The sequence below is a fragment of the Canis lupus genome, chromosome 13 (assembly GCF_003254725.2).
Source record: "Canis lupus dingo isolate Sandy chromosome 13, ASM325472v2, whole genome shotgun sequence".
In the NCBI taxonomy this organism is placed as follows: Eukaryota; Metazoa; Chordata; class Mammalia; order Carnivora; family Canidae; genus Canis; species Canis lupus.
In genome coordinates, this window is record NC_064255.1 from 48,234,792 (window position 1) to 48,262,373 (window position 27,582).

Below are 27,582 nucleotides of genomic sequence, written 5' to 3' on the forward strand. Positions count from 1 at the left end.
GGAGATTTTATTTTTTTCCCCCGGGTGTTGGCTGGCGGGGGGCTTCCCCCCCCCCTCATTCCCCGGCGGCATCCCCCTTGTTTGCTCTCTCGGGGCGGGGAGAGCTGGTTGGCGAAGGTGGATGCGCATCCCGGGCGCGGCGCGGGTCGCCCCACGGGTGCGCGGGCCTGCGGACAGCGGATGTGGCCCCGGGGCCGGGGCGCGGGGTGGCGGGGGGTCGGGGGGTCGGGAGGTCAGCGTGTGTCCCCCGGGGCTCCGCGCCTGGTGGTGGAGGCCTGGTGACCGCCCGGCGAAGGGTAGGGGAGGAAGCATGGGCGGACGCCAGGGACCAGATTTGCAAGGCTTCCCTTTCTAGAAAAACGTGAGAATACTTCCTACCTACCTTAGGGGAAATTACTTCCCTTGATGCTTAAACACACACTCGGTCCACGTGGGAAAGCACGTCTCGGTAGCTGTAGATGATTGGAAAAGACGTCTGCGCAGTCCTCGTTTCTAGCCGTTCTCATGTTTTAAGTGAACGTCCTTTGGATTTGGCATAGAAGCCACTTTTCTTGTTTCAGAAAAAAAGTACACAACCCTTTCAGCTATAAACTGCGCCTTTCAAGGTGACATTCACCCCAGTAAGCATTTGAAATTCTCGCTGTATGCCCAGAGGAGAAAACATCGTAATTAAGGAACTTAGCCCTCATCCCTCATCTGAGCATTTTTCTTGTCAAGAGTGGGAAAAGAAGGATTTATTGACCTACTCCATTATATAGCAGAAGGGAATTTTAGTAGATATTTTCGTCTGTTCAGCGTTCATTCCCTAATTCTGATCATTTCTTTTGGGGAACTATTCACTCAGTCCGCGGGGCTGGGGTAGGTAGGACTCCACAGGGACAGCATATTTGAGTTAATCCTCTGCCTTAGGCTGGGGTTACCAGGAAGGGTGCTCTCTGCCAATGGACTTAAATCTGGGAAAATGAAGGCCTGAAGCCATCCTTCCACTTAGGGATTATTCTGAGAAAGAAGACAACATGGAAAAAAAGCAGATCGAAAGATGGAGATGCGGCCTGGAAATACGTTTGATGCCCAGAATTCAATGTGGACTAAATAACTGGAAATTTCAGTTAAATTAGTTCTTTCATATTTGTGTTTTATTGCTTAAACTAGTGAGAAGTTTTCTGTCACTTGCTGTCCTGAATCCTAAGGGATGCTGGTAGCAGGAGAGGAAGCAAAGTTAATACCAGTAAGGTAGGTTGCAGCCAAACCAGAGGGTTTGAGTGCTTCACCTTATGACACGGATGTTTATAATCTTTTCTAGAGAAAGTGATCCTCCTCAGTTCTACATCATCTAGAGTTCATATCTTCAAAAATACCTTTGCCCCTTTTAATGGTTCCATTGTCCTCTTAGTTGCTACTATCAACTCATGTTCATCTTTGACTCCTTCCTCTCTCTTTCTGTATTTAATCATTTACCAAGACCTGTTGATAATCCTCTGTTTTTCTGCTCAGCCACTTCTTGAACATTTCCCACAATTCAGTTCACATTTTATCTGTTCTAAGAAAGCTATCAGATGTTTCTTTTTTTTTTAATTTTTTTTATTTTTATTTATTTATGATAGTCACAGAGAGAAAGAGAGAGGCAGAGACACAGGCAGAAGGAGAAGCAGGCTCCATGCACCGGGAGCCCGACATGGGATTCGATCCAGGGTCTCCAGGATCGCGCCCTGGGCCAAAGGCAGGCGCTAAACCGTTGTGCCACCCAGGGATCCCCCTATCAGATGTTTCTAATAACTCTTCCAACTTCCCAATTCTTTTCCCTAAAACATTTTGCCTCATAGTTTCACAGATTTAGGGCTCCAGCCTAAACACAATTTATATATATGATTTAAATATTCTGTTAATTCCTCCTCATACACTATACTGTTTTATTTCCAACTGATTCCCCTAGTTGATATCTTGATAGAGACAATACAGCTGAGTTAAGTGTACAAAGTCAGAAACTAAACTGCCTGTTTAAAATCCCACCACTTAATATCTGCATGACTTTGAGCAAGTTATTTCCCTGTTCTTCAGTTTTCTCATCTATAAAATGAGGATAATAGAAAACCTGTCTCGTGGGATAATTGAGATATAGAGATACAGATCTATATAGATATATAGTTGTAGTTACGTATGTGTGTGTGTAATAATACCTGGTACATAAGAGATCTCTCTTGACTAGTATTTTTTTTTAAGTAGGTTCCACACCCAATATGGGGCTCCAACTTATGACTCTGAGATCGAGTCACATGCTCCAACCACTCAGCCAGCCAGGCACCCCTAAGTGTTGGTTATTATTAATGATATCTCCTTTTGTGTAATACTTAACGTCTCTTGCTCAAATTCTTCCCTTAGTTCTTGGGTCCCATCAGTTACAAAGTCCTGTCTGTCCTTTCATAATACCTCTCTCATCCAGCCATTCATTGGCATTACTAGTTTCACTACTATAGTTTAAAGTGAATTGGAACATAGGAAATCTAAGATATGTGTAATAGGGAATATAAGGACAGTTTGTGGGGATTTTTTGTTATTAGAAATCTCCATGGTTTAGCTAATTACTAATACTGTTTCTAGAACCTTTAAAATAGAGGGAAGTACAATAATATGAGTGGTATTACGGACTTTGGAGTCAAAGGTCTGGGCTTAAATCCTGAGTAATACTAAACTAAGAGATGCTGAACAAGTTAATTTTCCGAGCTTCAGAGCACTTATCTGTAAAGATAGAGGAATCTCAGAATTAGGATGATCAAATGTAACTTATAAAGTGCTACATAAAGGTTGAGTAGTAAGGATGGTGGTTTTAGATGTTTACAATTTGTTGTTGGGCCCCTAGGAATGGTTGAAACAACTTCAAAATTTGTACTCCAGCCTACACCTCTCCTTTGGGCTCCATACACATATGTCCAATTGTCTCCTCTTGGGTATCTCAAATGCCCTTTCAATCTATTCTTTAAAGAGCAGCATGAATATTCTTTTGGAAATATGAATGAAATCATGTTCCTACTTGAAAACCTTTGCTTCCCATTTCATGCAAATTCCTAATCACAATCATTATCCCCTGTTTGATCTAGCCCTTGCTACCTCTCCCACCTCATGTTCTCCATTTTCTCCTTTTCCCATAACACTCCCACATAGAAACTTGCCTCAGTTCCTTGCTAATCTATCTCTGTTCTCTGGCTTTGGCACATACCAAAGGTGTCCTTCCTGGATCACCCTCCTACCTTTTCTCATGGCTGTCTCCTCAGTCCTCATGTCTCAAAATTCTACCTACCTCATTTTTAAGTAAAGGTTTCTCCTACCTCTCAGCTACATCCCCACCCCCTGGGACTCACGGTTACTATTTTGCCCACTGTTTCCTCCATAATACCACGTTTAAGTTACATGTATATTTGTTTGATATTTGTTTTCTTATTTATTAACTAACATCCTCACCAGCATGTGGTAAACTCCAAGAGGCAAGAACTATGTTTTGTCCACCACTGAATTTGCAGTATGTGTTTCAGTGCCTGAGGTGAATGAATGAATGGATGAATGAATACATGAGATAAAAGGTAAAACATGCTAAAAAGAAGATTTTTAGGATTATCTTTATATCCTAGATGATGAATGCAGGCAGCAGATTATAATCCTGTCAAGCATTAGCCTTAGTAGTGTGTTTTAAAGTACAAAAGGGAGACAACCTGAAATCAAATAGTGAAATATGATCACTCTTAATAACCAAGAATGTAGAGGAAAAGTTAAAGAATGCACTGAAGATGTATTTAAGGGGTTTGATACCAAGTGCTGCTCAATCACCTAAGGATCTCATTAAAACAAAAATTCCAATTCAGTTAGTCTGGGATGGGTCTTGAGATTCTGATTTCTAACTAGCCTCTGGGAGTGCTGCAAATTCCAGGACTACGCTTTGACAAATAAGGCACTGTCAAGCAGGGAAGGGAATTGCATGGTTGGCAGCAAGGAATAGAGAAAAATATTAGGTTGAGATATATGAAATCATCCCTTTTTTGTAGGTCAAAAACAATTGAATATTGGCAACTTCAAAAAAAAGAATTTTAAACTTATATCCCATTAAATAAAAATCACTCAATAAAACAGAAAACAAATATTAATTTCTCAGCATTCTGACAAGTATTTATACCCTACTCTCACTATAAGTGAGAATGTATAAATGAAATAGCATATGGAAGTAGAACTGACCTGCAATGGCAGGCACAAACTTGCCAGAATAATGTGTATTGGGGGGAAGTCCGCATGGACACGTAATTTGAAAAAGACCAACTGGAATCACAACCAGCCTAATTATGATATGCTATAATTTTGTGATTTTTATAAATATTAGTCTTCGTTAACTGTTCTTGTGAATAAAAACTTACTGCCACCTGGTGGATCTGAGTTAAGAGTTAGAAGGGAAATACATATCTTTTCATTCAGGTAGCTTAAATACTATTAATACTTCCTCTGTTAATTTTAACTTGAAAAATAGACAAATATGTATTTACTTTAAAAAAAGATTACACTTGGAACTTTTTGCATTTGGTTTTAACTGGAGATGCAATAATGTTACTTATGTACATTACATGGTATTAAAGTTATATTTTAACTTTATAATATGGCTTTTCATTTCCACAACTTTTATTGTAGCTAGAAACATGTCCATCCATTTGTTAAAGAGAATTTCAGGAGTTGAACCGGTATAGATTATTATTTCTCTTATGTATGCATAATGCTATTTAAAAAAAATCTGTGCAACTCGATTTTCCATCCTTTCATCCCAAGATGTAGGTTTTCTTTCTTTTTTTTTTTTTTTTTAAGATGTAGGTTTTCAAAAGCCCTTAGCCATCTCAGAAGAAAGACATCTTCCTAATCCTTTGCCAAGTTAGATCATTTGATTTTTACCTTACCTGTTACCATATTCAAATCTGTATTTAACCTGCCTCCCACTTCCTCGTTGTCCAAAGCCTCTGATTCCTATTCCCCCATCCAACCCCCGACAAGAACAGCAGTCTTTTCTTGACTCCACGTCAAATGTCTCAATTCTCGCCAATTTACTGTTGTAATTTAATCATTTAAACTTAGTATGGATTCTCACAAATCAGTGAATATCCACAATCCGAATGATAATGAGTCATCATGTATATACAAACAAAGTAGAAGAATAAAACCTGTTACTGAACTATTTCATGCTGGATTTACCATCTTTAAGAGTGCTGCTCATTACTAAGCTAAGATAAAACAGCCTGTGGGTCTTCTGCAGTGTCCTAATATTGTATACTTTTTCATGATGATGTCTTCTGTGATTAGTATTAAAACATGGGGAAGCCTTATAATATATTTGTCTCACTTCTCCTAATTTCGAAACTTTACATGTCATACACTTCTGATTCTATAGTCATCAGTGAGAGTACTTAGTAATTTTCTGCTTTATAACAAAACTATTAAAAACAATGAGTACAGATGTTTCCTATGTACTTTTCAGAATCCTTAAATTGCGTTTTTCTAATGAGTGGTTAATCTTTTTTGTAACAAGAGATTAAAAAAAAAAAAGCATGGTCATAAATTTAAGTATTTTCACTCAAGGCCCCTAAATAATAGGGGCCTTGAGTGAAATAAAAAATAATAAAAAATAATAATTTAAAAAAAAATCTATCGATATAGGGGTGGCTCAGTCAGTAGAGCATGTGACTCAATCTCAGGATCATGAGTTCAAACCCCATGTTGGGTGTAGAGCCTACTTAAAAAATAATGATAATAAAAATATCTATTGATGTAACTGAAGTGAAATTTCATGGTCATCTTTCATTATTTTCATTCATAGGCCTCTTTGGGAGTAAGCAACACAGAGGACTTGTAATATTTTGTGCTTTTATCCAACATGAGTCAAAAAAGGATAAACCACAGAAAAATATTAAGGGCTCAATACAAATTCTGGCTTTGTTGGAGGCAATAAATATTCTGAAATACCTGAAAGTTTTTGAAATGATGTATAACTATACTTCTAATATAAAAACGAAAATCTAAAAATTTTCTGATCTCTGATTATTATAAAGAATGACAAAACATTCAGTATATAAATACTTTGAAGCTATTTATTAAATATTTCTATTTGGTATCATCATTATCACTGTTTGAACTATTAGTGTCATCATAAATAGAAGTGTTTCTAATTGAAGATACCATCACATCTACAATGCTTTTTTTGGGGTTTTCTTCTAAATCAGTCTGTATTGCTCCAACTTCTGCTAGTTTCCACTCAAGTTCTGCAATACAAAATACACATTGGATACAGCAAAGTTATACTTAAAGGGAGAAATTATGGCTAAAATGTTTATTTTAAATTGACTGAAAATAAGTGTCTTAAAAGTTCAAATGAAGCAGCTAGAAAAAAAATAAAGTAAATCCAGGAAAAGCTGAAAGAGAAATATAATGAAGAAAAGATTTAGCAAAAGTAGGAAAACAAAATCAGTTTAGGTGACCAATAAAATCAAAAGGTTGTTCTTTGAAGAAACTAATAGATATACCTCAGGCAAAAAAGATCACAAAAGGAAAAAATTAAAAAAAAATCACAAAAGGAAAGAAATCAATTCATATAAACAACTTAAATGGAGCATAGCCAAGGTAGATTCTAATATGGCTATGAGACTATGAAAAACTTATGCTGAGACATTTGAAAACTTTAATGGGAAAATTTTAACAAACATATAAATCACCAAAATATACCCGAGGGAGAAACCAAAAGAATTGAACTGATAATCAAAATTCCAATTGAACTGATAACGAAATATTCCAATCCCTACAAATTCATCATTTTGTTAAATTTATTCCTAAGTGTAGTATAGATGAACAGAACATTTATGAGGCAAATTACAAAACACACGTTTGAGGAAAATTATAAAATATGTTACAAAATGTAATCTATAGGGATGCCTGGGTGGCTTAGAGGTTGGGTGTCTGCCTTCAACTCAGGGTGTGATCCGGGAATCCTGGATCGAGGCCTACATGGGGTTCCCTGCATGGAGCCTGCTTCTCCCTCTGCCCATGTCTCTGCTCTCTGTGTGTCTCTCATGAAGAAACAAATAACATCTTTTAAAAAAATGTAATCTATACATCTATGAGGAAAATCACAAAATACATAAAAGACCAAGTTAAATGATGAGATACAGCTCATTCATGGATAGGAACATCCACTGTTATTGCATATCAAGTCTCCAACAATTCCTCTATAAAAATGACTAATAACTGGATTTTTCATATAAGTCGACTAATTCCAACATTTATGTGAAATGTTGGAAAAGATTTGCCCTACTGAAGACTACTAGCTTGTTATAAAGCTATAGGAATAAACATTGATTCAGGGATAGACAATAGAAATTTCAAAAATAAATTGAAGCAGTTTTGGAACCATGAAAAATGACATTAGGAAACATTAAAAATCAGTGGGGAAAATACCTCACATACATTAGGATTGTTACTACAACACACACGCATATATACACAGAAAACAAATATTGATGAGGATGTGGAGAAATTGGAATTCCTGTGCACTGTTGATGGAAGCATAAAATGGGGCAGCTACTATGCAAAACAGAATGCTGTCTCTCAAAAACTTAAAATAGAATTACTATATGATCCAGCAATTCTACTTCCAAATATATGCCCAAAAGAATTGAAAACTGGGACTAGAACAGATTATTTGTACATCTATGTTCATAGCATCATGATTCACAAAAGCCAAAAGGTAGAAGCAACCCAAGTGTCCATGGACAGATGAATGGATACACAAAATATGGCCTAAACATAAAAAGGAATATTATTCAGCCTTAAAAAGGAAGGAGATTCCGACAAATGCCATAAAATGAATGAACCTTGAGGACATTATGCCAAATGAAATAAGCCAGTCACAAAAGGACAAATACTGTATGATTCATTCATATGAGATATTGAAAGTAGTCAATTCATGGAGTCAGAAAGTAGAATGGTAGTTACCAAGACCGGAGGAGGAGAAGGGAATAGGGAGCTATTGTTCAGTAGATATAGAGTGCAGTTATGTAAGATGAAAGAGTTCTAGAGATGGATAGTGATGATGGCTGCACAACAGTGTGAATTTACTTAATGCTGCTGAACTGTATACTTAAAAATGGCCAAATAAGTCCTGAGTATGTAATGTACAGCATGTTAACTATGGTTAATAATACTGTATTATATATTTTTAAATGATTAAGATGGTAAATTTCATGTTATGTGTATTTTACAACAATTTAAAAAATTGTTTATACCAAAAATACCCAAAAAACCCACAAAAAACATGGACCAGATAACACAATATTCATGATCATGATTGCCTGCTGAGAGATAGGAAGGGGAATGGGACTAGGAAGAAAATATAGGTAACTTTAACTATATCTGTAATGTTTATTTGAACAACAAACAAATAGCTCAAGCAAACATGAAGAAATGTTCACATTTGTTATTTTCGACAGTAATCGATTACATAAATGTTTGCTATATTATTATTTGTACTCTTGCGTATTAATTTGTTTAATTAAAAGGATGAGGCTCAATGGCTTTAACATGGTGTGAGAAAAAGATTTTAATAATATAGATTAAAGCAGTTCCAAGAAATGACTAGATATGGCCTTGGAAGGAGGTCAGGAAATAAAAATTACTAAAGAAATTAAAATTATAAAGTGCTGTGCTACATACTGTGAAAAAGAAAATAAAGGGAATTAATTAACTGATAAAATCAGATAGTATGTGGATAAGTGAAAAATAAATTTTATAGAGAAAATATGCTACAGAAATTTAGGAGAGAAGAGGAAGATTATGAATTGGTCCAAAGTCACGTAATTAGAGAAATGGAAACCTAGGAGAACCACAAAGGAACAGGATATGGAGGAACAATAAAGAATGGTAGGGTATTTAGGGTCCAGGGCATGAGTATGAGACCAAGAATAAAGGCACAAATGAGTAAGATGTCTCTGCAGTAATACAGTTGGATCGGTAGGCTGAAATTCTTAAGCAGAAGATTCTGTATTTTTAACTTATTTGACCACAAGGAACCTTTAAGGATTTAAGCAAGTAGATGTTGTAAGAAGCATATTACTATAGGAAAATTAATCGGGAGGCCTACAAGAAGAGATTAGAAGGGAGGGAAAATACCTTATGTTTTATGGAGATAAACTTTCACGATATTTGTAAATTTTTGGAAGTTTTCACCTGTTTAATAAACATTTTTAAAATAGTATTATTACCTTCTAGCTTGAGATTTATCCCTCCACATTCTATAATTCCAATGAATTTGCCTTCTATCTGACCGTTTTTATAAACAAAAATTGTTGGTAGACAATTGTCATGGTAGTGTTGAATACAGCTGTTCACGATGGCTTTAACAAACTTAGTTTCCGGAAACTTTCTTGCTAGGAGACTAAGATGCTGGTTAACCAACAAACACATTGGGATGCTAAAAAGAGAAACAGTACACAACATCTTTAAAAACACACTACTTCTCTCTAATGAACTAAGTGAAATATCTACATGACAAAAATACATCTTTAGATATTCTTTTTTTAATTAATTAATGGGGGGGCTAAGTAGGGGGAGGGGCAGAGAAAGAGCATCTTCAAGCCAACTCCCAGCTGAGCACAGAGCCCTATCCCAGGACCCATGAGACCAAGACCTGGGTAGAAACCAAGAGTCAGTACTTAACCTACTAAGCCACCCAGGTTCACCTCTTTGGATATTCTTTTAATATAACAGCATATAAACTCTTATCTTCTCTTTTTACTTTTAGTAATGATAAACTGCAGAGCCCTACCATATTTATTGTAAACACAATTATAGCCTGGGAGTGAAGCTTGCTACCATGGGAATTTGATGCATAACTAAGGCTAACCACATCTGACTTAGCATCAATTTAATCAAGTTAGTTCCTAGTTTACAGGACTAAGGGAAAACAAAACAAGACAGGACACTTCTAGGGAATCCTTAGTAGTTCTGAGTTGAAACAAAGGATTCCAACTCTTTTCACCACCTTGGGCTTATTTTTACATGAGATTATGACATCCAAAGTGTCTTATCTCAAATTTCTTTCTTTTTTTTAATCTAAAATTTCCTTGAATTTCTTGACCTCATCCACACTTTTCTTTGACATCCCACTCCATGAAGCATCCTATTTCCCATTATCTAGAACTATTCGCTATCAGATCTTTAAGGGGCACCTGGTTGGCTCAGTTGGAAGAACATGCAACTCTTGATCTTGGGATCATGAATTCAAACCTCATGTTGGGTAGAGAGATTAATAAATTTTTTAAAAATTGATTGGAAGTGTGACCAGAACCTGCAATTCTTCCTGCTATCATTTGACTCCCAATATACCCACTCTTCAATTAGTCCCTTTTCTCTCTCACTCATTCACAGTCTTATCAAACTGTTTCAGAGCCAATCCTTTACTTTATCCCATACACATTTCCCATGGGACCTTTCTCTGCTTGTTATTTTGCTCTCCCTCTTGTTTCCTCCACTTTCTATAAATATACTTAAGTTACTAAATTTTTAAGAGTTACTTACAACTCTATGTCTCCTTCAAATAACCACTCTCTCTTGTTCATAGCCCCAAAAGAAAGGAAAATAATAATCTCTATGTTCTGTTCACTTCCTTTCTTGAAAGGTTTTCCCTTTTATTGGCTTTTGTGATAACACTTTTTTCCCCAGGGGAAAAAAAAAAAAAAAGGTGGTTTTATTAAAGCACGGGGATAGGACCCGTGGGCAAGAAGAGCTGCTGTGATAACACTTTCTATTAATTTCCTTTTTACTTCTTTGACTTCCTTCTTCTGTCTATGACTCAAATGTGGATGTTCTTTGTGATTGTGTCCTGGACTCTCTTATACTGGACACATTTCACTGTGCCATCTTATCCATTCTGATATAAACACTGATGAACTAAAAAAACAAAACAAAACAAAACAAAAAACACTGATGAACTTCATGTCCCCACCTCCCTTAAAGAAAAAAAAGTATATATGTATATATTATACATTTCTTCTGTATTTTCTTAGTTTGGCACAGAGGCCAGAAATCTCCCTTTTCTCTACATCTAATCGGTAATCAAATCATGTTGCTCCTACTTCCTTATCTCATACCTAACTAACCTCTCCTCTTTTTCTCCATTATCTTACTCCTTTCCTTTCTCAACTGAGCTCCATCAGATTGTCCTAAATGACCTGTTTCCAGTCTTAGTTTCCCAAATTCATCCTTGACCCTTGCTGACAAAGGGAGCTCAGCATGAAAATCTCACCATGTAACAACTGCCCTGCTCTCAAGCTTAAAGTCCCTCCCTAAGTGGCTTTTCACAGTCTTTGGGATAAAGTCTGGGCTCCTCTGTGTAGCTTTCAAGGTTCTCTGTGGTCTCTTTGTCTGCTACCACATTACTTAAAGCAAGATGCTGTCTTATTTCTGTAATCTTTCTTTAAGCTGTACACTCTAACACATCCCACCTCATCCTGTCTACTTCCTCTTTGGGGAATCTTATTTTTTGAGGCCAAGACCAGGAATTACATACTCTGTAGAAAGTTCCAGACTTCCTTCCTCCAAGGATAAAACGGACTACCCCTTCTTCAGGACTATATAAAATTCAACTCTAGCACCTAAAAGACTGTATTGTTATGTTTAATCTATAGCAGAAAGGGTCTCTCTCTGCTATAGTGATGGCTTTGTATCTCCACCATCTACAAAATCTTCAGAAATCCTCTTAATACTAGATGATGTTATATATCAATTTATGGTGGAAGAAACTAAGAAAAACTAATTAAATGCATTATACGTTTAACTTACATTTCAAAATATAGAATGCCATTTATTTTGATAACTACAACCTGCTACAAATCTAGAGTCTGTTTTATTTTAGTGGGTGACCTATTGTAATATTAGAAAAGCATGAGCCACCTAACATAAATATCAATTTTCCACACAAAGCAACAATGTAAATTGCCTTTGTAAGTTTCAGTTTTCCTCAAATAGGTAAAATGAATCCACTAATACCTAATTTAATGGAATTGCATCATTACTGTCAGAAGGAGAGCTAGATCAGTGGTAATGACAGACACTTATGGGGTAGATGGGGTGAATGGCAGGTAGGTGGACATTGGTGGTGATAGTGAAAAGTGTAGAGTTAAGAGAGTGTGGTGTAACAGATTATGTGCAGGGAGAAGATAGTTTGCCTGAAAACAATTTTGACAGCAAGCGGTAAGGGAACACATTTAGTAAGGGGCTCAGGGGCCAGAATATACCCCCAGAAGAACTGTAAACTGTAAGGGAGACCTCTGACATCGAACATGAGATAAGGGCCTAGTTATGGTATTCGAGGTTCAAAATATGCATTTGGCATAAGAATGATGTAGAAGCCAAAATTGGAATTTGGGCCCAGGGGTAAGATTGAATAAAATCAGAATCAAGGCTGACCTGAAGCTCAGCCACTAAGTTCACTGGCCCAGGATGATTAGATCCCCCTAGGGGACACTCGGCAAGCTGAGCCTTCACTTGGATAAAGAGTCAGCCCAGTTCTAGAATTTTAATGGCAAAAAGACATTAAAATTACAGAACAGAGGAACCTAGTTCAAGAACAGACTCTTGGAGCATCTGGCTCAGTCAGTTAAGTGTCTGCCTGTGGCTCAGGTCATGATCCCAGGGTCCTGGGATGGAGCTCCGCATCAGGCTTCCTGCACAGTGGGAAGTCTGCTTCTCCCTCTCCATTTCCCACTGCTTGGGCTCTTTCTCTCTCTTTCTCTCAGATAAATAAACAAAATCTTTTAAAACGTATTCCTATACATTTATAGAAGGCAGCTAAACATACAAATGTGTTTAACAGGGATCCCTGGGTGGTGCAGCGGTTTAGCGCCTGCCTTTGGCCCAGGGCGCAATCCTGGAGACCCGGGATCGAATCCCACATCGGGCTCCCGGTGGGAGGCATGGAGCCTGCTTCTCCCTCTGCCTGTGTCTCTGCCTCTCTCTCTCTCTCTGTGACTATCATAAATAAATAAAAATTAAAAAAAAACAAAACCAAATGTGTTTAATAGTTATACTCCATTTTGCAATATGAAAAGTTATGAGTCAACCCATTATTAAAAACTAGGCTTTTCTAAGGACCATTGTCACACAAATAATTATTTTCCGTTTTACAAATTTGATTACAGATTAGTTTTCTTCAACTGGGTGTTTTAAGGCAGCCCGAGTGGCTCAGCAGTTTAGCATCGCCTTCAGCCCAGGGCATAATCCTGGAGACCCAGGATCGAGTCCCACATCGGGCTCCCTGCATGGAGCCTGCTTCTCCCTCTGCCTGTGTCTCTGCCTCTCTCTCTGTGTGTGTGTGTCTCTCATGAATAAATAAATAAAATCTTAAAAAAAAACCCACAAATGGGCGTTTTATACCAATACATGAATACATTTTCCTAATGTCAAGAAAATGATTATTGCATATAATTATCTTAGATTGGTTGCCTCTCAAAATATCTTCTGAGAAGGTCACAAATACTTAAAATATTATTTAAAAAGATATTTATTCCTTGAGTCCATCAAAGGAAATGAAAAAGCCTGGCTGAAACTATAACACATTCAATCTCTCTCATGAATTTTTGAAAATTATTTGTCAAATCTAATAATTCTTCTAGAATTAAAGTAAGTAATTTTATGCTCTGGTAGGGCACTCAGATCCAACATTTATTCTGCTAATCATACTGAGTCCCAGAAAAGATATTCAGTGAACCACTTTAGTACATAACATTTCTCACACACGGATTCCATTATTGTAAACGTCAGTGTCTCTCATACTTCTTTGTGAGAAACCAAATCAGCAGCATTTACAGATTGGTTTCACCAGATAAGTGGTAAAGGAAAAATGGGAAGCAATTCTTTTTAAGGCTTTAAGCTACTCAAAAAATAATTACCAAGCATTTTAGTAACAATAACAGTAATGTCTTCTTTTACAGGACATGGTGTCCTCTCAAACTTTGTGTGAGGAATTGATGAGCTGGTAAACAGCAGGGCTCTAATTTGCATAAATTGCTCTGTACAGAGTTTCTGTGAGCACCTGGAGAGAGAAGACATTTTTTCTTCAGAGAATGAGATGAAGACGATGAGGGCCCCCGGGATGGCCTTTGTTCCTGGACTGGCTTAGAGCCCGGGCAGCGTAGCTGGGACCTAATGCTAGAGAGATTTGTGAAACTGTGGGAGCTTGCAGTGTCTCTGGGGCTTGGACTTGGGGGAATGTCCACTCAACCCAATTGTCATATACCAGGCAGGTAAGGCCTGGGGACATTTGGGTTATACTTAGTACAAGTAGGCACTATAAATTAACTGTTTGGGGAGCATAGGAGAGTACCAGGGAATTGTTCTCTTAAAAGAGACTTAAGAGACATGATATATCCAAATGCACTGCGTGACCCTTGACTGGCTCCTTCACCAATTATTAAGTTTGGAATTATTACTAATTTTGTTAGGTGAGGAAACAGTATTGTGGTTATATAAAAAATACCCTTATATTTTGAAGATGTGGGCCAAAGTACTTACTTTATAGAGCTTTATGCTGTGTGTAATTTACTTTGAAATGATTCTGCAAATATATACACATTTATGTATCTACAAATGAAAACATAACATGGAGCCCCTGGGTGGCTCAGTCAGTTAAGCATCTGCCTTTGGCTTAGGTCATGATCCCAGGGTCCTGGGATGGAGCCCCCTGTCAGGCTCTCTGCTCAGTGGGAAGTCTGCTTCTCCCTCTTCCTCTCCCTCTCCTTTTGTGTTCTCTCTCTTCCAAATAAATAAATAAATCTTAAAAAAAAAAAAAACCCAAAACATAAAAATGGCAAAATGTTCATTGTTGAAACTACCTGGCTGGCATTTAGAGTGTTCATTTTTATTATTCTTTCTACTTTTCTGTATGTTTGAAATTTTTTTGTAAGTTAAAAAAAATTAACTGCCAAAGAGTGTTATTTTTCAATTTTCTTTTTAAAGTTTATTTATTTATTTAAGTAATCTCTATATTCAACATGGGGCTCAAACTCACAACCCTGAGATCAAGAGTTGAATGCTCTTCTGACTGAGCCAGCCAGTCAATCTGGAATTTTCTGGTTAGTTCCAAATAAGGTAATCTGTCACATGGGCTCTCCATTCCCCAGAGGAAGATGAGGTGATAGGATCCATCTAATAAGAAACACCCCCCCACCCACCCCTGTCATTCCCCCTAAAAGAAGGTGACCTTGCCTGAAATAATCCTTTCTTTTCTTTTACTAATGACTTCCTGTCTCATCCTCCTTGGTATAAAAACCTCCCATTTTGTACAACTCCTTGGAGCTCCCCTCTACCTGCCAAATAGAATGCTGCCTGATTCATTAATCACTGGATAAAGCCAATTAGATCTTCAAATTTACTTGGTTGATTTCTGTTTTTTGATATATATATCTTGATATATATTTGATATATATATATGTTGTATACATAATATGTCCTTTTCTTCAATAGTCTTTGTTATATGCTTGTAAAATCTCAAAACCAGACATAAGTATCTTAAAACATTAGTATATTAACATTTTACAAAAATACTATGGTAATTACCTTGATCTGTATAAATGAATTACAACTGATACATCTTTTTCTGCGTTTGTGACTTCATTCACATACTGATTTCCAGATATTTCTCTTAATTCCCCAAATTTTTGTTTTTTCCTAAGAGCTTTCCATTCCTGTAACCGCTTTTCTCTAATTAAAAAAATGAAATGAAAAAAAGAAAATTGTCATAGTCTTCAGATCATTCCAATTTATAGTAACAATTTAGGGCAATGAAGGTAATGCTAGTACATATCAAACACTTTCAAGAATGACAATAACTATTAATAGTCTTATAATGCCAATTTCTCTTTTGATAAAAGGCATTTGTGTTACAGGTATTACAAAGAATAAAGAGTTAACTATTGACTTTTAAATTTATTTTTATTTAAGACTAGGTCTTAATCATAGCTATAGGGAGTTTATTTAGACATTGAGCCAACAAATTCTCATACACAGGTTAAAAACTTACTAAGGAAGTAATAATAATAGCTAATATCTATTGAGTGCTTACTATGTTGCCAAGCACTGGAAGTGCATTATATTAACTAATTTAACTTTATGAAGTTAGTACTATTATTATCCTTTTTGCATGCTCTTAACTATCATGCTGAGCTGACCTTCAGTCCAAAGCCTTTGCAAATATATGTAATTACTTGTTATAAATTTATTGCAGGAAGAGAAGTGGTAGAGTGAGAAGAGTGATTACTCTAAGGTCAGACTAAACTGTGTTTAAATGCCAACACCCACTTACGAGCAGCATGATCGCAGGCAAGTATTTAATTTCTCTAAGCTTCAGTTCCCCAAGTGCAAATGGGAATGATATTAATACCTACTTGCATAGGATTGTTGGGGATTAAATGAGATAATACATGTAGATTTCTTTGGATGGTGCCTAGCACACCTTGAGCATTTAATAAATGTTACTTCGTTATTTATCCATAGAGAACATTGAAATTTTGTTAAACAACTCAGAATTTGCATGCTTTTAGTTGTCGAATGCTTGGATTCATGAAGCAAATTCAAATGGTTTCTGATACACTTGCTTTCTTAAAAGTTACTGATCCCTATCTCTAAGTTATCTGGGAGTATGTACTCCTTTCTTTCTCTGTGTATTAGCTATATTTTCTTATTTTCTGCATAATTAAAAAAATTTTTTAAAGTAGTCTCCATACCCAACATGGGGCTCAAACTCACAACCCCAAAATCAAGAATCATGTGCTCTACCAACTGAGCCAGCCAGGCCCTGTTTTCTTATTTTCTGTATTGATGCTCTGGCATCTGGGACCTTGCCAATCCTGGAGAGACTGCTTTGCCCAGGGCTAGGTAATTTCTAAAGATAGCAAATACCCACTGCAGAGAACATTGCTTAAAAGCAAACCAACCAATCCAGAGCCCAGTTCCTCAACCACCTCCTTTACTGGCCAGAGTCACTAATCCTATTCCCTAACCATTCCTGTGCCAGGAATCAGACAACTGGAGACAGCTCCTACAGTCCAGAGCCTGCCAAAATTATTCAAACTAGCCAATCCTAAATCTGCTCACTCTGTGTAACTTGCCTTTTCCCTGGAAATCACAATGAGGAGTCATGTCCATACTATCACCTCACTTTTTCTGCCTCTTAGCCAACTCTGGTGCTTCCTTCTATGGCCTTGCATTGTAGGGCAAGCCAGCTACTCTTGAGAACTGAATGATAAACTATCTTTGAAATGGCAAATATCTCCTATTCTGTTGGCATAACCATACCTGAATTTAATACAAAATCCTGGGTATATTTTAGAACACCCTGTCCTTACTTCATGTATTAGAAACATGTTAGGTAAAACCACTCACTTTACATAAAAAGTAAACCAAGCAAAATGAAGCCTAGAGGAAATTGCCAAGAATAGGAATCCAAATCAAAGGTTTTTTTCACAAGTTTCAAACTGAAGTCCTTCAATTTTCCCTCTACCGGTCCAGATATCCATAACTTATGGTTACTCCAAAAATCTTTTGGGAGCTCTATTTTGTTTGCAATGAATATTTAGCATCACTATCATTAATTGCTTCAATTTTATCTCACTGGCTATAGCTACCAAAAATGTCAAAAAGTTTTTGTCCCAATGATGGTACCACACCTACTTAATGGTGTGACTGTCAACTATTTCACTTCTTCCTCTACTCCTGCACCTTCTCCTCCTCATTTTTCCTTGTTATTTCAGTGGAAGTGGGCAGGAAGAGTCACAGAAATCTGGTTTGGTTTTGCCATAGAAAGGGACATAGTGTTCAATGGCCTGCAGTCTTCACCTAACATATCTATTAGGATTCAGTCACAAAAACAGAAAGCCCTCCAGCTACTTTTAAATAGCAGGAAGCTTAATCTGGGGGATTAAGTGTTTTACACACTTGATGTAAAGATGAAGACTTTAGGCTGAGTTACCAGGAATGACTCCAAAAACAACCTTGAAAACTGGCCTGCCAAGGAAAGAGCTTTCTCTGCTGCAATCCAGAAACTGGGAAATCTGGAACTACTGTTTCAGTTGTGTCCTACTATCAACCTACACTGGAGATCAGAAAGCTACTGCAGCAACTGTTGTCTACTGGGACCTATCTCCTTTGCAAAAACTGGAAGAAAATATTTGTGGAAGACACATCTGATGAAGGACTATTATCCAAAATATACACAGAACTCTAAAACCTTAATGATAAAAAAAAAAAAAACCTGATTTGAAAGTGGGCCAAGGACCTTAACAGACAACCCACGAAAGAATATATTGATGACAAAGAAGCATATGAAAAGGTGCCCTACATCTATGTCATCAGGGAAATATGAATTGAAACAAGAGACGACTATGTATCTATGAAAAGGGTCAAAATCCAGAACACTGACATCAAATGATTGAGAGGATGTGAAATCACAGGAACTCTCATTCATTGCCAGAGGGAATGCAAAATGTATACCTTTTGGAAGACAGTTTGGAGGTCTCTAATATAATTAAACACCATATGACCCAGCTATCATGCTCCTAGGTAAGTACCCAAAGGAATGAAAACTGCGTCCACACAGAAGCCTGCACACAGGTGTTTATAGCAGCTCTAATATTATTTATCATCGCCGAAACTTGGAAGCAATAAAGATGTATGTACTTCAATAAGTGAATGGATACGCTGCAGTATAACCAGATACTGTATTATTAGTCAGTGCTAAAAAGAAATGAGCTATCAAGCCATGATAAGACACAGAGGAATCTTAAATGCATATTACTAAGTCAAAGAAGCCAATTTGAGAAGGCTACATGCTGTGTGACCCCAACTATATGACAATCTGGAAAAGGCAAGACTATGGAGACAATAAAGATATCAGTGGTAGCCAGGGATTGGTAAACAGGGGAGGGAGTGGGGGGTTGGAGGGGTGGAGGGGAAGGCTGGTAAATAGGCAGACCATGGAGAATTTTTAGGGCAGTGAAAATACTTTGTATGATCCCATAATGATGGATACATGTCATTATACATTTGTCCAAGCTGATAGAAAATACAACACTAAGAATGAACTGTAATGTACACTCTGGACTTTGGGTGATTATGGTGTATTGATGTGGGTTCATCAATTATAGTAAATCTAGTACTCTGGTGGGAGGTGTTGATAATGGAGGGAGGAATGTGCTGGGCAGGAGGTATATTGGTGTGTATATATATATATTTTTAGGGAGGGATGGGGAATGAACACTAACAAGTTCAGAATTTCTTTTGGGTTGATGAAAATGTCCTAGAATTAGATGGTAGTGAAAGTTTCATAACTCCGTGAGTATACTAAAAATCACTGAATTGTATGATTTAAATGTTAAAGTGTATAGAACTAAATATACACACACATTAGTAGAAGCAAAACTGGGCAACTGAATAATATAAGTATCTTCTATCAGTGTCAACATCTTAGTTGTGCTATTATACTACCATCTTGCAAAACAGTACCATTGGAAGAAATGATAAAATGTATACAAGATTTCTCTGTATTATTTCCTACAACTGCATGTGAATCTACAGAAGCTGCTTCAAAATTTCACATTCACCTACATATACTTGCTCTACCTTCATACACCTTCATACACCCACGTACATCTCTGTACCTTTCACTCAGTTTTTCTACGAATGTAAAACTGCTTTAAAAAAAAAAGTCTTAAAACTTTTTGTTTTGGCTTTAATTGAGGAATTTGCTTTAAGTCACCACCATCAGGATGACTATGGACCTTTTCCTTGTTAATCACAACTTTTGAAAGGCTACAGGTTCCTTTCTTCCTTAGATCCAAAGTGACAGCAGAAATATGAAAGTAATGCTGTAATTTGGGGCGATTAGAATTGGACTTTTGATATGGAATATGCAAATGAGAGAACTTCCACATTTAGTGCCTCTCTTTAATCTCTGTGGCAGAGATTGGTTAGGTGCTTCCTCTTCCAGGGCTCACGGGAAAACTACATTTGCCAGCTTCCCTTGCAGTTAGGTTAGGCCTAACTGGAGCCTGGATTATGTCCAATAAAACAAGAGTGAAAGTGATATGTGCATTTCTGTGACTCACTCCTGAAATGTCCTATGCTATCACTTACACTATCTCCCTAGTCTCAAAGCCTGGAGGGAAAGGATTCTGACATGACAAAAAGAACCTGAGGAAAAAAGCCCAGATCCCTAATCATCACCCAGAGGAGACTTGTTCAGGGGAACTGTAGGACATGCACCACCTGTGAATGAGGAACTCTGAAACCACTGAGATTGTATAGCTGCTGGTTACAGCAGGATTAATCACCTCCATAAATTCTGCTGACACAAATTATTACATTAGTAGGATTGCTATCCTTGAATAATCTTTGCATTCCTTGAATAAACTCTATTTACTATATACGATTATTTTAATATACTGTTTTATTTGCCAATATGGTATTTAAGATTTTGGAATCTATGTTTCAAAAGTGAAACTGGTCTAAAGCAATGTTTTTCAAGTTAAGGCATGTGGACATTCTATATGAGAATCCTTTAGGTATAGCAGGTTCTACAGATGGGCATATTCCTGAGATCCAACCCAAATTTACTGAATATTACCCCTTGGTGTTGCTCCCAGGAACACATATTATTAACATATACAAAGGTAAAAAGACCCCAGATATATATGTGGCCAATTCTCTTGCATTTCTACCCCCATTAACTTCCCATCTCAAGGGCTATTCTGAGGCAAATATAAGACATCATGTAATTTCACCTGTAAATATTTCATTACATAGCTCCAAAAGACAAGGCTTTAAAACATTTAATTCACATGGCTCAATCACACCTAAAACAGTGATAATTCCTTAATATATTTAGATATTGTTCAAATAATCCTATTCTAAAATACATAAAACATACATAAAATTTACCAAATTAACCATTTTCAAATGTTCAGTGGCATTGAGTACTGTCTCCATTTTTAAAAGTCTGTTCAAATGAGGATCCAAATTAGATTTATACAAATGTTGTTAATATCTCTTAAATCTCATTTAATCTACAGATTCCTTTTCATCTCTTTTTTTCCCTAGCAATTTCTTTGTTGAAAGAAACCAGATTGTTTGTCCAAGATTTCCCACAGTCTGAATTTTGCTGGTTGCATTATCATAAAGTCAATTCACACGAGAAATATAATTTTTTTATTAAAAGTGTTGGATGGTTATTTTGACCTACCAACCTAAGAATCATGAGTCTTACTTCATTTCTGAATGAGCCTTGTCTAATTGTGACAATCAGGGTTATATTGTCAGTTAATATAACAATGTTTTATGCAATAAGTTAGTAAGCTCTCCATCCTTATAAAAACAGAGATTATCTGTGCCTTGAAAATAGAGAAAAATCAGCTAGAAAGCAAATTTTAGGAAGCAGTCTACCTTCTGTCTTATGCTTCTCTATCACTTGAATCAATTTTAGAAATTTATAATTTCATCAAAAATCATATTTTTAAATGATGCATATGATCATATGTCAAATATTCTCCTGGTTCAGCTTCTTTCATTTAGTATAATGCTTTTGAATTTCACTAGTTATTGTGTCCATCAGTAGTTTGCTTTCTATTCTTACAGAATAGTATTCCATTTCATGAATACACTACAATTTGCTTTTTCATTTATTTTACATGCATCATATTGATGGACTGTTAGGTTGTCTTGTTTTTAGCTATTGTGAATATTCATGTACAATTCTTTATATTGACATATATCTTCCATTCCCTCAGGAATGTGATTGCTGATTTATATGTTAAATGTAGGGGGATCCCTGAGTGGCTCAGTGGTTTGACGCCTGCCTTTGGCCCAGGGCGTGATCCTGGAGTCCCCGGATAGGGTCCCACGTCCCGCGTAGGGCTCCCTGCATGAAGCCTGCTTCTCCCTCTGTCTGTGTCTCCGCCTCTCTCTCTCTCTCATGAATAAATAAATAAAATCTTTAAAAATAAAAAAATAAATGTACGTGTGGCTTTGTAAGAAATTGCCAAACTGTTTTCCAGAGTGGTCATATGAAGATTTCAGCTCCTCCTTGATCTTTACATTTTAATTGTAATATAACTCATATATTAGCATATCTTAAAGATATTGTGAGTTTGGTTCTAGACCATTGCAATAAAGTGAATATCACAATAAAGCGAGTCAAAGGAATTTTTTGATTTCCCACTGTGTATAAGTTATGTTTACACTATACTGTAGTCTATTGAGTGTAATAGTATTATGTCAAAAAAACCCAATATATATATATATATACCTTCATAAGGTAAAAATAAATAGCAAATAAAAAATACTTTATTGTGGGCAGCCCCGGTGGCGCAGCGGTTTGGCGCCTCCTGCAGCCTGGGGTGTGATCCTGGGGACCCGGGATCGGGTCCCACATCGGGCTTCCTGCATGGAGCCTGCTTCTCCCTCTGCCTGTGTCTCTGCCTCTCTCTCTCTCTCTCTAAGTAAATAAATAAATCTTTTAAAAAAATACTTTATTGCTAAAAAATGCTAATCGCCATCCAAGCTTTCGGAGTCTTAATCACTGATCACAGATCACGATAACAAATTTAATAATAAAAAAGTTTGAAATATTGCAAGAATTATGAAAATGTGACAGTCCTGAAGTGAGTAAATGTTTTAGAAAAATGGCACCAAACCTTGCTCAAGACAGGGTTGCTACAAACTTCCAATTTGTCAAAAATACAAATCTGCAAAATGCAATAAAGTGAAGTACAAGAAAGTGAGGCATGCATGTGCAATAAAATTCAACTATTTAAAGTATACAATTCAGTGATTTTGTTAAAAAAGAGTTATTTATTTATTTTAGAGAGAGAGGGAAAGCATGAGCAGGGGGAGGGGTGGAAGGAGAGAGAAAAGCAGACTTCTTGCTGAACACAGAGCAGAGCCTGATGCCGGGCTCCCTCCCACAACCCTGAGACCCTGACCTGAGCAGAAAACAAGAGTCAGATACTCAACCAACTGAGCAACCCAGGCACCCACAGTTCAGTAATTTTTTAAATATTCACAAAGTCATGCATCCATCATCACTACCTAATTCTAGAATATTTTTACTGCCCTAAAGAAATTCCATCTGTAGTTATTCCCTATTCCCCCATTATAGGCCCTATTAATTAATCTACTTTCTGTCTCTATGGATTTTCTTATCCTGGGATAGTTCATATAAATGGAATCATATAAAATGTGGCCTGTCACTGGTTGCTTTCACTTATTTTCAGGGTTCAATCATGTAGCATGTATCAGTACCACATTTCTTTACATGGCTGAATAACATTCCATAGTACAGATGAACCACGCTTTGTTTATCTAACACCCAGTTAGTTGATGGACATTCACGTTCTTTTTGGGCTATTATGATAGTAATATCATATTATATATATATATGTATATATATACATATATATACACACAGTAATTTCTGGATCATATGGTAATTCTATGTTTCATATTTGAGGAAATTCCATTCTATTTTTCAAAGCAGTGCACCATTTTACATTCCCACCAACAATGTATGAGGGTTCCAATTTCTCCACATACTCATCAACTCTTGTCTGTCTTATTATAACCACCCTAGTAAGAATGAAGTGAAATCTCACGGTTTTGATTTGCATTTCCCTAGTGATTAATTAAGTTGATCATCTTTTCATGTACTTATTTTCCTTTTGTATATCTGCTTTGGAGAAATGTCAATTCAAGTCCTTTGCATGTTTTTTTAATGGGTTATTTGTCTTTTGTTGTTGAGTTCTAGGAATTCTTTATACATTCTGGTTAGTAATCCCATATCATATATATAATTTGCAAATATCTTCTCCTATTTCGTGGGTTTTCTTTTCACTCTCTTGATAGTGCCTTTTGCACAAAAAATTTAAATTTTGATACCGTCCAATTTTCCTATTTTTTCTTTTGTTGCCTATGCTTTTGGTGTCATTTCCAGGAAATCATTGCCAATTCCAATGTCATGGACATTCCCCCTCTCCATGTTTTCTTCAAAAAGCTTTAGAGTTTTAGTTCTTACATTTAGGTCTTTGATACACTTTGAGTCATTTTTTGTTTATGAGATAGGAGTCCAACTTTATTCTTCTACATATAGAAATCCAGTTTTTCCAGTACCATTTGTTGAAAACATTGAAAGGGTTTGGGATCTTGTTGAAAATCATTTGACTATACATGTGAGGGTTTCTTTCTAGGCTCTGTATTCTATTCTATTGGTCTGTATGTCTATTCTCATGTCACTGTCACATTGCTTTGATTACTGTCACTTTGTAGTACATTTTAATATCAGGAAGTTTGAATCCTCCAACTTTGTTCTTTCTCAAGATTTCTTTGGTTTTCAGGACATGGCTTGTGTTTCTTCGTATTCATTTTGCCAATTTCTGCCCTTAATTGGAGATCAACTGGATTAATTTAAAATACATTCAAACTAGGCAATATTAAGTGCCTGACATGAAGCTTTTTAATTGTAGTGTAAGTGCCTGACATTAAGCTTTTGATTGCTGAGGCATCCATTTAAAAAGATATACATCTTGAAAAACATATTGCCAGCTGTATGACACAGCTACTAGCAAAACAACCAGATAAGGAATTAGGCTGCCCCCACCCATGAAGAGCCCTCTTTCAGAAAACCTTGGATAACCTGGACTGCTTCAGTGGCCAGCTTTCCCTTCCCATGCTCTAATTCCAGCTCTTATGCTCTAAATTAGCCAGTAAAGAGTATACCTGTGAAACCTAAACATGCTACCATTGGATCCTAATAAAGGCAGAGGCCTAGCTCTGCATTCTCTCTCCCTACCTATGATCTGGCTCTGTGGCCCACAGGCATGCCACATATTTTCCAGGACCTATGAGTAATACATCTTTTTCCTTACTGCTTTCTGATGGGATTTTTGCTTAAGTGCACTCTAAAATAATAATAAGAACCACAAGGCTGGTCTAGCCAAAAAATATGAATAATACAGGCCCAGATGAATGCCTCAGGCATTCCTAGCCAACAGCATCACTATCAATAGGCTGGGACCAACACGACAAAGCAATTACTAATAAAGGACTTACTTTTGTCATTTAGCTCATTTCTGTGTTTCTCATGTGCATTTTCCCCTCAATTCTATCACTGTTTCTTTTTGTATTTACTTGATTTTTATAATGTGCCATTTTAATTTGCTTCTTTTCTGTATTCTTTTAGTTTTTTCTCAGTGGTTACCTTAAGGATTAAAATTAATGTCTTATAATGACCTACCGTGAATAATTCCAACTTAGTTTCAATACTACACAAACACTCTGCTGGTATACACCTCCATCCCTCCTCTTTTTTACTGTTACTGTTACAGACTACATTGTTATGTATTGTCTGTTCATTAACATCAACTTGTAATTGTTGGTTGTTTTATATACTTGCCTTTTAAATCATACCAGAAAAGGGATCCCTGGGTGGCGCAGTGGTTTGGCACCTGCCTTTGGCCCAGGGTGCAATCCTGGAGACCCAGGATCGAATCCCACTTCAGGCTCCCGGTGCATGGAGCCTGCTTCTCCCTCTGCCTATGTCTCTGCCTCTCTCTCTCTCTCTCTGTGATTATCATAAATAAATAAAAATAAAAAAAAATCATACTGGAAAAAATAGAATTAAGAACCAAAATTTGAGCAATTCTTTTATATTTACTTATGTAGTTATCTTTACCAGAAGGCTTTGAGTTACTATCTAGAGCCCTTTAATTTCAGCAGGAAGGACCCTTTTAGCTAATTTCTTAGGGCAGTTCTGGTAGGAACAAATTCACTTATCTTTTATCTAGGAATGTCTTCATTTCTCCTTCATTCTTGTAGCATACTTTTGTCAAATGAATAATTCCCAGTTGACAGTTTTATGTGTTATTGCTGTTGTTTTGCAGAACTCTAAATATATCAACTCATTGCCTTCCGGCCTCCAACGTTTCTGATGAGAAATTGATAGTTTTATTAAATGTTCCTTGTATGTGGCAAGTCACTTCTCTCTCACTGATTTCAAGATTCTGTTATTTTTTCATAGTTGATTATGATGTGTCTTTGTGTGGGTCTCTTTGAGTTTATCGTACTGAAATTCATAGAGTATCTTGGATTTATAAATTTATGATTCTCCTTAAATTTGGTAAGTTTGCAGGCATTATTTCTTCAAATATTCTCTTCTTTCTCTTTTCTTCCACTGAGATTTTTATAAGTTGGCTCACTTAGTGTACCACAAGGCTAATTAGGCTCTGTTCACTTCTCTTCATTCTTTTATCCTTCTGTTCCTCAGATTCAATCATTTCAATTGTCTTATTTTCAAATTTGCTGATTTTTTTCTTCAGCTTGTTCAAATCTGCTTTTGAAGTCCTCTTTATTTCACTTCAATTTTTATTGTACTTTTTAAGTTTCAGAGCATCTTTTTCATTCTTTTTTATAATTTCTATCTCCCTTTATAGCTATTCTCACTTTGTTCATATGATCCTTTCCTGTCTTTGTCCATGTCTTCCTTTAGCTCTTTAAGCAACTTTATTTTTTTTTTAAGATTTTATTTATTTATTCATGAGAGAGAGAGAGGCAGAGACACAGGCAGAGGGAGAAGCAGGCTCTACACAGAGAGCCCGATGTGGGACTCGATCCAGGGTCTCCAGGATCATGCCCTGGGCTGCAGGCGGCACTAAACCGCTGCGCCACCGGGGCTGCCCTCTTTAAGCAACTTTAATTTAGTTTTGGTTCTATGTCATTGTCTAATAAGTCTGACATCTGGGCTTCCTCAGGTGTCTTTTGTATCTATTTAGTTTATTCTTTGAATAGGCCATACTTTTCTGTTCCTCCATATGTCTTGTGATTTTTTTTTTTTTTTTTGACAAGAACACTGGATTCTTACAATGTGGTAACTCTGGAAATCAGACCCTCACCTCTGATGATTTCTTTTATTGTTTTATTATTATATGTCTCTGTATCAGAGATCAGCCTGAGGTAAAAGCATTAAAGTTGTTTCAGGTCTTTTCTGAGTTTTCATCTTTCCCAAATCTTTCTAAATTCCTCATTTATATGGTTGTTTTTGAATGTCCAAAATAACAAACAAACAAACAAACAAACAGATGTAGCTCCTTTAAATCTTCTGGAAGCCACCTGAGCCAGTGAAAGTTGACACCACTCTTTGTGCCTATTACCTTCTACCTTCAGAAGCAACAATTCATAATCAGAACACAGAACCTTGATATTGAGGACAAAGTCTTTATTGTCCACTCTCCAACAAGCTGTGCCAGAAACACAGGCTGCTGTCCAAGCAGTTGCCTACCATGGGGCTGGGTATAAGGGATGTATAGCTCTTACCACTCTAAGGACTGAAATCAATCAACACTAACTACAACTTACTGTTAAACTTTATCTTGGAAGCTGCAAGTGTTCAAACCGACTTCAGAGTTCCAAAGCTGTCACTTGAGACAGTCTCTGCCAGTACAATAGTTATCTAGGTGGAAATATAGATTCCTGGTG

General features: G+C 36.7%; 1 protein-coding gene and 1 long non-coding RNA gene across 2 annotated transcripts in view; one reads left to right on the top strand and one right to left on the bottom strand.

Annotated features, from left to right (window-relative positions):
* The first annotated feature begins 232 nt into the window (after nucleotides 1-232).
* LOC112652228 (uncharacterized) lies at nucleotides 233-16,494 on the top strand. The gene is made up of 3 exons (XR_003131298.3): nucleotides 233-1,233; nucleotides 14,001-14,312; nucleotides 16,292-16,494. It is a non-coding gene; the product is annotated as an uncharacterized LOC112652228 (long non-coding RNA).
* PDCL2 (phosducin like 2) overlaps nucleotides 6,093-27,582 on the bottom strand; it is a 29,559-nt gene continuing 8,069 nt past the window's right edge. The window contains exons 4-6 of the mRNA XM_025435719.3: nucleotides 15,625-15,768; nucleotides 9,273-9,481; nucleotides 6,093-6,281 (exon numbers count right to left, since the gene is read on the bottom strand). Of these exons, the coding sequence (XP_025291504.1) occupies nucleotides 6,124-6,281; nucleotides 9,273-9,481; nucleotides 15,625-15,768 (511 nt within the window). The 3' untranslated portion in view covers nucleotides 6,093-6,123. The remainder of the gene's footprint in view (nucleotides 6,282-9,272; nucleotides 9,482-15,624; nucleotides 15,769-27,582) is intronic.